At 51.6% G+C, this 13,186-nt stretch overlaps 1 protein-coding gene across 1 annotated transcript; it reads right to left on the bottom strand.

The window, feature by feature from the left end:
- Nucleotides 1–3,437: 3,437 nt before the first annotated feature.
- Nucleotides 3,438–10,728, bottom strand: LOC126045922 (endoplasmic reticulum-Golgi intermediate compartment protein 3-like; the record flags this gene model as incomplete). Its single annotated transcript, XM_049817609.1, has 5 exons — nt 3,438–4,881; nt 7,994–8,113; nt 9,437–9,524; nt 10,120–10,190; nt 10,362–10,728. Coding segments are annotated over 5 exons (744 nt in total), but the record flags the coding sequence as incomplete, so codon positions are not given.
- Nucleotides 10,729–13,186: the final 2,458 nt, after the last annotated feature.

Here is a 13,186-nt window from a genome sequence, read left to right as displayed (position 1 = left end):
TCGGTCTCTGCTGGCAAGTAACGGCACAAGCTGCTCCTCTCGACCTCAACCCCAAGTCCACGTCATCTTCCACCAAAATGTAGTCCACCCAAGCATGCTTCAGGAGACAGCACCGGTAGGAGAAAGCCATACGGATATGCAAGCGTGAGAAAAACGGAAGTGATACATAAAGGCAGGAGAGTGCCAGGGCTGCAGAAGGACACAGATTGCCCATCTTGATATAAACGAAGATCACCCTGCAGCATTCTCCTGCACCCTGCCGTTCTTCTAACCCTTGCCCATACCAGTCCTATTCTTAGAGCAAATCAACTGGGTTTCTGTAAAAAATGACATTACGTTCCCCTATTGACATTATCCCTAAAATGACATGATTATCCCCAATAAGCTATCTGACCAGGAAGGCCAAGGCGTGGCTGGAACTGAACCTGGCAAGGGACGCAAAGAATAACAAGAAGGGCTTCTACAGGTGTGTCGGCCCGAAAAGGAAGGTCAAAGAACGCGTACACTTCCCTCCCCCCCGATGAGCAAGACTGGCAAACTGGTTACAAGGGACAAGGAGAAGGCCGAGGTACTCAACAACTTTTTTGCCTCAGTCTTCACGGGCAGCCTCTCTTCCCACACCTCTCCAGTGGGTGGACCGCAAGACGGAGACTAGGGCAGCAAAGGCCCTCCCACTGTAAGAGAAGACCAGGTTCGTGACCACCTGAGGAACCTGAACATACATACGTCCATGGGACCTGACGAGATGCAGATCCCAGAGTCCTGAGGGAACTGGCTGATGGAGTTGCCAAGCCGCTCTCCACGATCTTTGGAAAGTCACGGCAGTCGGGTGAAGTCCCTGGTGACTGGAAAAAGGGAAGCATGACACCCATTTTTAAAAAAGGTAGAAAGGAGGACCCTGAGAACTACCGACTGGTCAGCCTCACCTCCCTCTGGGCCTGGGAAGGTCATGGAACAGATCCTCCTAGAAGCTATGCTAAGGCACGTGTTGGACGGGGAGGTGAGTCGAGGCAGCCAGCACGGCTTCACCAAGGGCAAGTCCTGCCTGGCCAACCTAGCGGCCTTCTATGATGGAACGACTACACCAGCGGACCAGGGAAGAGCTACAAACGTCGTCTATCTGGACTTCTGTAAGGCCTTTGACACGGTCCCCCGCAACGTCCTTCTCTCTAAATTGGGAGAGATACGGATTTGATGGGTGAACTGTTGGATGGACGAGGAATTGGCTGGATGGTCTCATCCAGAGGGTAGTGGTCAACGGCTCAATGTCCAGATGGAGATCGGTGACAAGCGGTGTCCCTCAGGGGTCCGTACTGGGACCAATCCTGCTTAATATCTTCATCAACGACATCGACAGGGGGATCGAGTGCGCCCTCAGCAAGTTTGCAGATGACGCCAAGCTGAGCGGTGCAGCTGACACGCCTGAGGGATGGGATGCCATCCAGAGGGACCTGGACACACTCGAGAAGTGGGCCCATGTGAACCTCATGAGGTTCAACAAGGCCAAGTGCCAGGTCCTGCACCTGGGGCGGGGCAACCCCCGCTATCAATACAGGCTGCAGGATGAAGGGATTGAGACCAGCCCTGCGGAGAAGGGCTTGGGGGTGCTGGCGGATGAAAAGCCAGCAATGTGCACTCACAGCCCAGAAAGCCAACCGTACGCCCAGGCTGTATCAAACGAAGCACGGCCAGCAGGTCGAGGGAGGTGATTCTGCCCCTCTACTCCGCTCTGGTGAGAGCCCACCTGCAGCACTGCGTCCAGCTCCGGGGTCCTCACTACAAGACAGACGTGGACCTGCGGGAGTGGGTCCAGAGGAGGGCCACAAAAACGATCAGAGGGATGGAACACCTCTGCTGTGAGGAAAGGCCGAGAGAGTTGGGGTTGTTCAGCCTCGAGAAGAGAAGGCTCTGGGGAGACCTTGTCACGGCCTTCCAGTACTTAAAGGGGGCTTATAAGAAAGATGGGGACAAACGTTTTAGCAGGGCCTGTTGTGACAGGACACGGTGTAATGGTTTTAAGCTAAAAGAGGGTAGATTCAGACCAGATACAAGGAAGAAACTTTTTACGATGATGGTGGTGGTGAAACCCTGGAACAGGTTGCCCGGAGAGGTGGTAGATGCCCCGTCCCCGGAAACATTCAAGGTTACGTTGGACGGGGCTCTGAGCAACCTGATCTAGTTGAAGATGTTCCCCTCCCCCCGCTCACTGCGGGGAAGGGGGCGGGCCGGGTGGACTACACGACCTTTAAAGGTCTCTTCCAACCCAAACTATTCTACGATTCTATGAGTACCTTTAAAAAAGTCCAATGGCTTACGAACCCTCGGAAAAACTCCTACTGAGTATTCTGAGATTAGCAGGCTTGGTGCATGAATTCCCAGGAGAAATTCTCTAGCCTGCTGTACTAATGAGATTAAGCGAGATCATCACCCCATCCGACTTCAACAGGCAGAAGTCGCTCCAACACGTCACCACGTCCTCCACAACTACATTATCTGCACAGAGCAACTAATAATCCCCCAACACATTATCTCCAACACGGATATGTTAAAATCGTTTAAGACAAAGATTCTCAACCTTTTCCATCTGGTGACCTCCTCTACCACAGAAGAGTGACCTGGCATGGCTCTCCTTTCAGCTTTCAGGAAATCGTCTCAGCTCCCAGCCTAGATCAACAGCTCCTCCCAAAGGAGATTTATGGGCACAGCAAGTAACAGAAATTACTTAGCTCTCTAGTTAAAACGGCTTGGGGGCGGGGCGGGGGGGGGAAGGATAGGGCAACACCGACTCTCAACAGCGTGCACTGCTAAACCGAGCAGAGCAGGAGAGAAGAGAGAAATACTCCGATCCTTTCAAGGAAAAGACACACAGATTCAGACAGAGCAGCGCTTAAAACTCGTACCAAGAAGGGGAAGAGCAACAGCTTTGCCAGTGTGCTTTCTAGGCCATATAAAATGACTCCCTAGCTAGCCAAAGGGCTAAGATATGGACAAGCAACCATTTAAAGCGCAACAGAGAAACAAAAATGCAGGAATTAACCACTAAAAGGAAAAACACAGTGGCATGCCCCTATATGTGAAGTGAGCTCTACAGCAGCACGCCAGATAACAATGCTGGTTATATTTAGACCCTTTCCCACTTCTCAAGGGAACAGAAGGAGCAACCAAAGCTATCCAGAAGCGCACTCGAGGTTTACATTCACAACGTGTTAACAGTCAAAGCTGGGTAACAAGCTTTTGTTCTTAATCGGTCCTGTGCTTCTTTTGTCACACCTGATGCGCAGAGAAGGCAGCGTACCACGAGGCTGTTTTGTTCCTTCTGCTGCAAGATCCCAACAAAGGCGAATACCTGGAAGGATGGGGTGGGGGGCAGGAGAAACGTACGTTTGGACGACATACCTCAGAGGAGGTTAAGTAACCTCCTTTTTTGTTTGTTTCGGAAGACTGTTCACGTATATTCAACCCTCTGCATGACTAACCAACAACTGTCATAGACTTACACCTCCTCAGAGATGGGCCTCCGAATCCTTCACACAGCAGTTTCCATCCACTTTGCCACACGCTACAGCCCTGGCGGGGCTTCTACAACAGCATGTTTCGTGGTCTGGAGAAGCTATGGAAGGTACGGAGAGCTTCCAGGTGGCCGCCTGACAAACGTTAGGCATTCCCAGCAACTGGTGGTACGACCTGAGCTCTGACGGATTATAGCCCAGTGACAAACGGAAACGTCACGTTTGTGGTCTCCAAAACGAGCTTGATACAACTGGAAAACAACTTGTCTGTCTGCACAGATACGGGTGAGACCTTGCGTCTTTCAGCACCGAGACAACCAAACTCCGAAAGGAGTTTACCAGCGTAAAAAGGAAAGTCCTCGGCGACGCCGAGGATGAAATAAGAATCTCAGCCTCCGGTATTCAGTTTGGGGATGAAAACGGTTAATTCCCCGGCAGACGCTACTTTGGGACAGAAGTTAAGAAGGAGCTCACACTAAACACCCTCTATGGAAGGAATACTGTACAGGCGATCCGCCAGAGGATTTGGATCTCCTCCACACTGAAACGGTGTCCTCGACTGATGGAGACTGAGTTTTCTTTCTTTGCTTCTGTGGTTTTTTTCTGGACCAAAGAAAAAGCTGAAGCCTGGAATCATGACTCCCTCAAGATGGAAACACCTCTGCGGAAGGACGCAACTTGACAGACGGGACAGACCAAGTCACTACAGAGACAATGATAGCGAGGGATGGTCCAGAACCTAGGGGCTACCACGGACCCATTCTTACAGAAGAATTCTTTGCAGGTAGGAGGAATGAGAAATACCAAGTGACACCCGTTGTTTGTGCGAGCGATAAATGCCTGGTCTTTGCTCCCGTAAGGATGCAAAGCCTGCAGCAGAAGTGAGAAGGCAAAGCCATAACCAGGTTTCATTCCAAGACGGCTCACGTAACGGTGAAATAATTTACACAGCTCCCCTCTGGACACCAAATAACCCCAGAAAAGATTCCGTTTGATGAGATACAGCCTTCGTGCTGCTGCAAAGGTAGCGCAATTTGCGCTGCCCTTAAACAGGCACGTGCACAAACTATAGACAACCTAACTCTGCACGGTCTTAACAATCGTGAGCGCAGCTTCCAAAGGCAGACCAAAACCACAGCGGTTCTCATCATTCTCTGAACACGGGCCCAGGAGGATTTCACTGCACAGACCTTCGTAGACACTTTGGAAAAAAACACGCATGCAACACAACTGTATTAATTCAAGCGCTAAGAAGATACAAAAAGGTGTAAAGGTTACCGCACGGCCTCCGACTCTGCCCCGTAAGAGCTCTCGCAGCGATCCGCATCCAAAGAACTTGGATCAAACACTTTTTCTTCTTCTTTCCCCAGCTCTAAGACAAAAGAGGATGCAAAGCAACGAGGCGTGACTAGAAACACTCTCTTGTACTCTTGTTCCGTTCTGTGCGCAACAACTGTTCTACACACGAATGCAACGGTTCTGTCTCGGAAGCTGCGCGTCCTGCACCCAAAGCCCACCTGAAACGGTACGCGCAGAGCCTGTTGAGGTGCGGAGTAAGACCAAGAAGCAGAGTGCCATTTGTCATCTCAAACGCACCCTCCGGAGCAAGAACTGGCTATCTGTAAGCCTCCCTGGAGCGCTGAGCAGACGTTACTTGCCCAAAGGCTTTGTTAAAACATTGTCTACTTCAGACAATGTCGCACAGTAAATGGCGACAATCGTAACAGGACCTGTTACACAAGCAAAATTTTCAATAGCAGTCAACGGCAGTCGGCAGTGCACAACGCAGAATCCTGTCCCAAGACATGTAGCGAACACGGTTCTACATTGCTGTGAAACAAGATCAGAGGAAGAGTCTCCCAAGTGGAAAATCAGCACCCAGTCCTCCAAGATGACAATGCTGACAAGGCACACGCGTTAACCTCTGCTCACTAGAAGTCTCCAAGGAATTTCTACCTTCTTCGTGACTTAACAATTCTGACAATGTCTGTGCCACGTTGTGTGTTGCATGTGCAGCCACAGTATGGCTGGGGCACGAACTCATGGAATTTCATGGTCTTACATGCAGAAGGCTGAACGGGGACAAAACCACTGGCTCTTACAATAAGAGGCCCCCTTAAAACCAGTCTGTTTCAACACACAAACCCTGAAGGGCAGGACCAGGTCCCTTGCGTTACAAAAGCCCTCTAAGGCTCACTATCCAGGCGCTGCTGCACTACCCTCTATAAGCCTTGAAAAGGTGGCTCCTTGCATCACTAATGCTGGGGAAGGGGATAAGGTACATAGACAGACACTGCTGAGGGGATAGAACATTGCCAGGGCCCTGTTTGTTGAGACTGGGAGGTATAACAGGCAGACGGAAGCGAGTATTAAACACGTCTGTATTTTGTACTAGCCACAGAAAAAAAGAGATTTTAATGGAAAAGTATGAAATATGCATGAAAATCAGTCATTAGCCTTACTTCTTTAATCACATACTTTATGGCAACTACCCTCAAGAAAATAAGAACTCTTAGGAAAATATCCCCATTAGTAAACAACTGTGTGAGACTTACTTTCTAAAGCTTGCAACATTCAAAGCAGCTGAAAGCACACTTAAGAATTCATTGTTCAAAACGTGGTATGGCTTTTAATCTCGTAATTACACTCAAAGACAGCATCGGGAAGCATAGAGCTAAACAATCGCTACGCTTCGTCAAAGCCATGATTCCCACCCCTTCAACAAGAACACCTGCACGACGCATGGAGTCTTTCAAGACACAGCAACCAGTAACAGCTTTTTAAATGGAATCAGCAGCTGCCTGTTGAGTTGTCTCAGAGAGATAAACCCAGAGGTGATGCACACAGTTTGGATACTAGAAAGAAACTGCAGTACATAGAACTCTACATGCAGGGTTTCCTGCAATTAACACAGTCCTCAACTTGCATGCACATATGATACATGAAATTGGATAACTCTGTCCACATTAAAAGGAAGGAAATGATAAGAACCACCAATAAAGAATTCAATCATTCCTCGTCACTCAATGGAAAGGAGTAAGACAACATCCAAGCACAGAATGCAACCTACCACAGAAATCATTCAGCTATTAACTAGTTTAATATAACTATGACTAGGAAAAGCCTCCAGATACTACTCCATGAAATTTGGGTATGCTTTACTAATTTTAAGGTCAATACTGCTACAGCTGCCATTTAAGTAACTGACTGAAGTCAGTATCACTAATAGAAACTGATAATCATAGAGTTTAATGAAGATGGCTGGATGCTTCTGATCTAACCTGCAACATGGCTGATGGAAACCAAACTAGCCGCCTGCTTCTTCCAGACAGCAGAAGAAATTGCTTGTTGCCTGCGATGCATCTGATCTCTTTGGAAATGCCTTTCCTAGGTGAGACCATTCGCTTCTTACGAGTTTTTCTCCCTCTCCCTTGATTATACAAGGAGCCAGAGCAACCGGTTCCGACGGAGTAATGCCAACGGAGGGAGACTGGCAATACAAGCAAGGCAGGAGGCCTACATGCCTTAACAGAGAATTAGATACAGAACAGCTGGTTTTGTCCCCAGGCATTACGTTTGTAACGCCACAACCTCTGAACACAGAGAGGCTGCTGAGCGAAACAGCAGTAAAAGCACTACCACCACATTCCCGTGACAGCAGGAGAAACTCCCGTACCCACCAATCGTTCAGCTCTTGGCTTAGTTTAGCCTTGCAACTTCAAGAACAGAAAAGTTCAATCTGAGTGATAAATATCAACAAATTCAGTTCATGCTGACACGTAGAACTACACCATCTCCCAGAAAAAGTAATAAGGAGCTCGTCTTTTGGAAAGGAAAAGTCGGGACAGTATTACTGTTAGATTGCAACACTTTGCCAGAATCGCTTCTGGTTTGCCTCGAAGCGCAACGATGAGTCATAACACGAAACGAACGTAAAGGCGAGGTTTAGGTAGCCAAGGACCACTTACTACAACCTGTAACCGATAAACCAACTAAAATATATTTATCTAGGCAGGCATTAACACACGCAAAGTAAATGTAGTAAGGTGCAAGCTTGGGCCTAAGGGTCGAGTCACTGGAGCCTTCCCTGGAGAGAGGCTCTTTCCTCTAACCAGGTTGTCCCATTTGCCAGCCCACTGTGATTTAAAGATACAACCAAAGCCAAGTTTTGCCAGAACAGCTGCTCGATTCCTAGTTGTAAAAGAGCATTCACGCAGCAGCTTTATTCCTGAAATGCATCCGTGAGTCCTTGTCCGAATTTCAGAGGGACTAGGCAAAGATTTGCCTCGCAAAAGTAGCAAGTATAACAGCAGTTCACCTGAATCTGTCACTTTAATAGATCTGCGTGCTATAAACTCTTCAAAAGTCTGTGGTCTTTAAATGCTCTTCAGCTGCCACTTGTTCCCGTGAATCTCAAAACCAGGCACACAGTGATGGAAAGACTACAGGAGCATCCATCCAAGAAAGGCAGAATAGCACCTTACCGTGTCTCTCGGCCTCCGGAGTCGCACGGTTGCCAGCTTTATCCAAACGTTGTTTAAACAGATTGTGCTCTACATCCAGCTGCTGCTCTCCTGCTACGTCCATGGCATCGATGCTCAAATCTGAAATCAGTGAGCAAGGAAAGTAGTCTATAAACACACATTTGTTACGGCCTGTGGCAGGCTGAGGAAGCATTCAGCCAGTGAAAATACAGACTCTTTCAGCGAGGGCGATAAGAGCGTGCCAAAGCGGAAGAGTGTGTATGGCTGGGGCCAAGTGACGTACAGGGAATAAAACGCGTGTTGCAGCACCCTGAACGACCCTTCCAAACACGGGGCTGGGTTTGATGTACCAGAAGGACGGCTTCCAGCTGCCCAGAAAGCGTTACCCTGAAAGGTAATACACTTAAGGCAAAAGAAACCAAAACCAAACCCCTCAAAGCCCATAACCATTTCCAGGAGTACAGGAGTTAAGCTTCAAATTGGTTGAAAGCTGCCTCCTCCCTCCCTCTACCTCCTCACCCTTCCCCCTTCACCATCAGCACATTTCCTCGTGACCCCTTTTCACAAAGAAGATTGAGAGGGTCTGTGGTCTTGGCCTGGTATCAAAGCACCGTGATGCACTTGCTGGCTACATGCTCTCTTACAAGACTGACAGCTTCTCTGCACAAAACACCAGGGGCTTCCAAACTCTCTGGCCTTCCCGTGCCCTTTTAAACGTGAGGAAGGCAAAGACCAACAATATCTCAGGTGGTCACAAGGAAGCCAGACTCACTGTGTTTAAAGCCCAATGCATTACCCAAAGGAATCACCGCAACAGAACAAGAGCCAGGGAAGATTAGCGCACGGTCGGATAACGTGCACAGTAGTGGTAAGCAGTAAGACTTGCAAGATTTTCCGTCACTTCACCCCGCAGCTTCGTTTTGAATTTAGTTAAAAGGTAATCCGACTATTAACGCTCACTCCGGTTTTAAAAATTTGGGAGAAAGGTTATCACATGGCGTTGGCGTTACGGTCAGAACTGAAGTACAAAAACCACAGAAAAGTTGCGCCTCGCCAAGTAACTTCCCAAGGAGAAACACTCTAAAGTGTTTCAACAACAGTACAGTCAAATCTCGAGTCCCGAGCACCGAACACCGAACGCTGTGCCAGCTTTTTCAGTGTGACCCAGCTCTCTGACAAAGCACCACACCGTACAGAAACGTAAGGGGGTTTGTATCTTAGCCTCACGTATCACCTCGAAAAATAATACAGCCTGCCTGGAAGTGCTGGTTTGAGTGCCCAGCGGGCCTGGCTGGAATCACCGCGGAATCACCAGGGGTCACCAGTTCCTCCCTGTCTGTGGCCCAAGCAGCAGCGCAGCACTCGGAAGCAGCGGGCACACCGAGCCTGTCGGGCCCTCGGCAAGTATGAAAATTGTCCCCAACATTCAGAAGGCTGACTCACAAGCACAAGGCAGATGTGGAAAAATAACATCGAGACTGATCTTCAGTTTTTCTCCCCTTGATGTGTCAACGTACAATTCCGGATGAACCTAGGAACAAAGGAAAAACAGAGTCCTGTTTCACTTGGAAGCCAATCAAAAGGCCGCTTTCCCTCGGCTGATTTTTAAGACTTGGGATTCAAGAGACACCTGAGCTGCTGCCTCCCACCGCAGCCAAGCGCTTGCCATTTCTAACGCTTTGTTTTAAGAAAGCTACTAACTCGGGAACCTTAGAACCTGGGGTGGGGACGGGGGCTCCCGCAAGGAGCCTCCTCGCTTTCCTTTGCATTGCCTGCTTGTAGGCGGCAGAGGCAGCGAGAAGAGACTTTGAGACGCTCTCCTGCGGCCGCGTTACAGGAAGCCCCGAGCCACCCTCGGCGCCAAGCGGCTTTCGGGGGAGGGCAGCCCGCTCCCGGCCTCAAGGCCGCCAGCTCGGAGAAAGAAAGAAAGAAAAAAACCCCACGCACATCTGCGGCGGGTGAAGCTGCCGCGTGGGCAGCCCGCAGGAGGCGGCGGAGGAGGCGGCGGCTCGGCGGGGGTGCGGAGGCACGGCAGGCCGCCCCGGGCCGCAGGGCCGCCCCGGCCAGAAGCAGCATCGCGGGGCCGGGCCCCCGCCGCCGCCGCCGCCGCCGCCGCCGCCACTCACCTCCTTGGTGAGGTAGTACTGCAGCCCCGACAAGAAAAGCAGCACCACGATGAGCCCGCTGACAACCGTCACTGCCGGGGAGACGAGAACCGCCGTCAGCCCCGCCGGTCGCGCCCGCCTCGCCTCGCCTCAGTCCCGCCTCAGCCCGCCCGCCGCCGCCGCCGCCCCGAGCCGCTGCCGAGCGCCGGCCCGCAAGGCCCCCCCGCCGCCGGCCCCCGGCCGCCCTCACCCCGCCCGCTCACCCAGCGCGCCCCCGCACGTCTTGACCCGAAAGTCCTCCAGGGTCTTGGGGAAGGCATCGAACCGCTTCAGCCGCCACAGCGAGTCCACGGCGCCGCGCGGCCCGGAACCAAACCCGCCTTCCGGCGCCGGGCCGGCACCGCCCCGCCACCGCCCCGCCGGGCAGCGCGGCCCGAAGCCGGCCGAGGGGGCGGGCGGGGAGGGGCTGGGGCTCGGGCTCCCGGGCTCCGAGGGGGCGGGAAGGTCCTCGCTGCCGCCTCGCCCTCTTCTGACCCTCCCTGCCAGCGGCCCCCGAGGGGGGGCTCTCGAGATCACCCGGTTAGCTGGGAAGGGCTTGAGACCGAGGCGGAGCTGCTGGCAGAGAGCAGTTTTCACTCACTTTGACCTCCTCCCCATCCCATCCCGTCCCGTCCCATCCCCTGCCTCCAGCTTTGACAGGGCTGGCGTTTGTTACCCCCGCCCTTCGCAGAACAACCGAGCTGTCCCTCAGGCTGGCTGTCGCAGCAACAAAGCTGAAAGCAAATCGCCTCGGGAGAGTGCCAGCGCTTATTGTGCCGAAGCACGGAAGGAAAAAGGAAGGAAAAGAAGGAAAAGGGGAGGAAAAAAGCGCCGCGCTCTTGCCCCACCTCCCATCCCTGGCCTGCACCCTTCACCCCTTCCTCTTGGTACCACCTCCGCCTGTGTTTCCCTCTCTCGTCACAGGGAAGGAAGGGCTACGAACTCAGGAGGTTAAACCGGACAGCAGCTCGGAACAGCTTACTTGTGCAAGTGAAAAAGAGAGTATAAGCTTTTCCTAAGCCACATACTTGCCTAGCCCTTGCTTTTTCCTACTAAAAAAGCGCAGTCCTGCAAAATCTCTTTTATTAAAAAACATTTTAAACATCGCTGGCACTAGGCGATGCTTGCGAACATAAACAGAACCAATGTGTACCCCCGTTGAAAAAGTGCAGTCCTGCAAAACCTCTTTTATTAAAAGAAAGTAATTTTTAAAGTCACTGGCGCTAGGAGACGCTTCCAAACGCAAACAGAACAGATGTACCCCCATTTCCCGCAGCAAAATACAGAGTACGTTTCCGGGAAGGGCACAAGACTGGAACGCCGTGATGCTGCAGCTGCTCCTCTACAGGAAAAGAAGGTTCAGAGAGGCTGACCCAGCTTCCGAGCCTCTGCTTCCAGAACAGCGGCTTTGGGCTCCCTGACCACAGCTGCTAAGGAGCGAGACAGCTCTTGGTGAAGGTCTGACAGCTCCTGGCTGGTCTTGGCACAGCACTCGATATAGTCCTGCTTGTATTTTCGTTCTTCTGCCAGCTGCGTCTGCAGAAGGGACACCTGAAAGAGGCAAAAGGCCGAGCTCAGACAAGCCCACGCTCTTAGGACCATCCGTAGCTCCACAGATCCGGCCGTCAGGGAAGACGCACCCTCCAGCTCCAGCCCTGACAAACACGTTGTCCTTGTGGAATGGGATCTAACAGGTTGCCAGAGCCACCCCGAACTGAGCTCAGATTACCGACAATGCCGAGCTTCTTTCTGGCATACCATTCACAGGCCCAACACCGAGACATGACATGCATATTAAAGAGAGAGGTTGCTACAGGATTTCGTAACCCAACCCTTTTTTTCAAAGGAGAGATTTGGGCTACTGCCACCTTAGTTCCACATGCTTTCTCCTCAGCAGGAGGCCTGCTGCTTACACAAGGTAGTGCAGAACCGTTCTGTTACGATCTACTTTAGAAACCTGACAGCTAGCACATGAAAGGGGAGAAAACGCTCACGCTTCCTAACTTCAGAGCATTTCACGAATGAGCAGAGCAAAATCTGATGAATACAGCCCAGGGGGCAAAGGAGCCTTAAAGGACTGCTGAGGCCTTCAAAATCCTCAAACTCCTATTATTTCCTGGCAACAGCGGGTCGTGCCTGCTGGGCTTTTTGGTGGGAGAGACCCAGCTGCTCTCACCTCCTGTCAGCTTTGCAGGGCAGCGCAGCCACAGCAGCTCTGGCATGTTGCCCTCTGCCTGCTTTGGAGCGGAGGAGATGCCAGCACTGGGAGCAGCGCTCGGTGCTTTGCTGTTTCGGGGAGAACAGCTCAGGCCGGAGGTTCTGCTCTGTTTTCAAAGTGACGTGTGCTTTGCCAAGGGCTCTGTCCCACGTGGGAATGCCATCCCCAACCTCCAGCTAGGAGTACGAAAATACTCTTTCTTGGCAAATGAACTCAAATAACAGAAGCAATTCCTAAAGGAGTTTTATGGCTTATGGAACCTGCTCCGTTTGAATTACAATACCAAGGTCTGCCAACGTAAAGCCAAACCAGGAAAAAAGAGGGTCCCTAATCTGCTAAGCATCTAGAGCAGACTAGGTGGGAAACTCGGGCAGCCAGCTCCGGAAGGGGAACGCGAGGTGCTGAATTAGAAGCCGGTAGCGCGCACGGAAAGCAAGACGTCAGAGGGACTTCACAGCAAACGATACGCGTAGGCTAGGGAACACCACCCCTGAAGAGAGGGACAGCTCTGACCTTCTCTCTGAAATAATAAGGGCACCTTTGTGCAGCTGGGCTTGGAAGCCTCCCACGCTTTGGTAGGTAACCCAGAGGTACGCGTGGGAGAAGCGGCCGTCTGCTGCTAAGAGCATCTCCCAGGAAGGGGGAGATCAAGTTCCAGTTCCGCTGTTTCCCAGACCCAGAGGGGTGCCCCAACTAGCCAGCTGAGGACGATGCTTTGAGCAGAGCACCTTCATTTTCCTGCTGAACTGCTGGAGTAGGTCCACAGTGCGGGCAGACACAACCGTCACAGGGGGAAGGGGGTTCTATCCGTTATCTGTAGCAATGGAACTG

This window comes from Accipiter gentilis, chromosome 14, assembly GCF_929443795.1.
Source record: "Accipiter gentilis chromosome 14, bAccGen1.1, whole genome shotgun sequence".
In the NCBI taxonomy this organism is placed as follows: domain Eukaryota; kingdom Metazoa; phylum Chordata; class Aves; order Accipitriformes; family Accipitridae; genus Astur; species Astur gentilis.
This window is presented reverse-complemented; position numbering and strand designations above follow the sequence as displayed.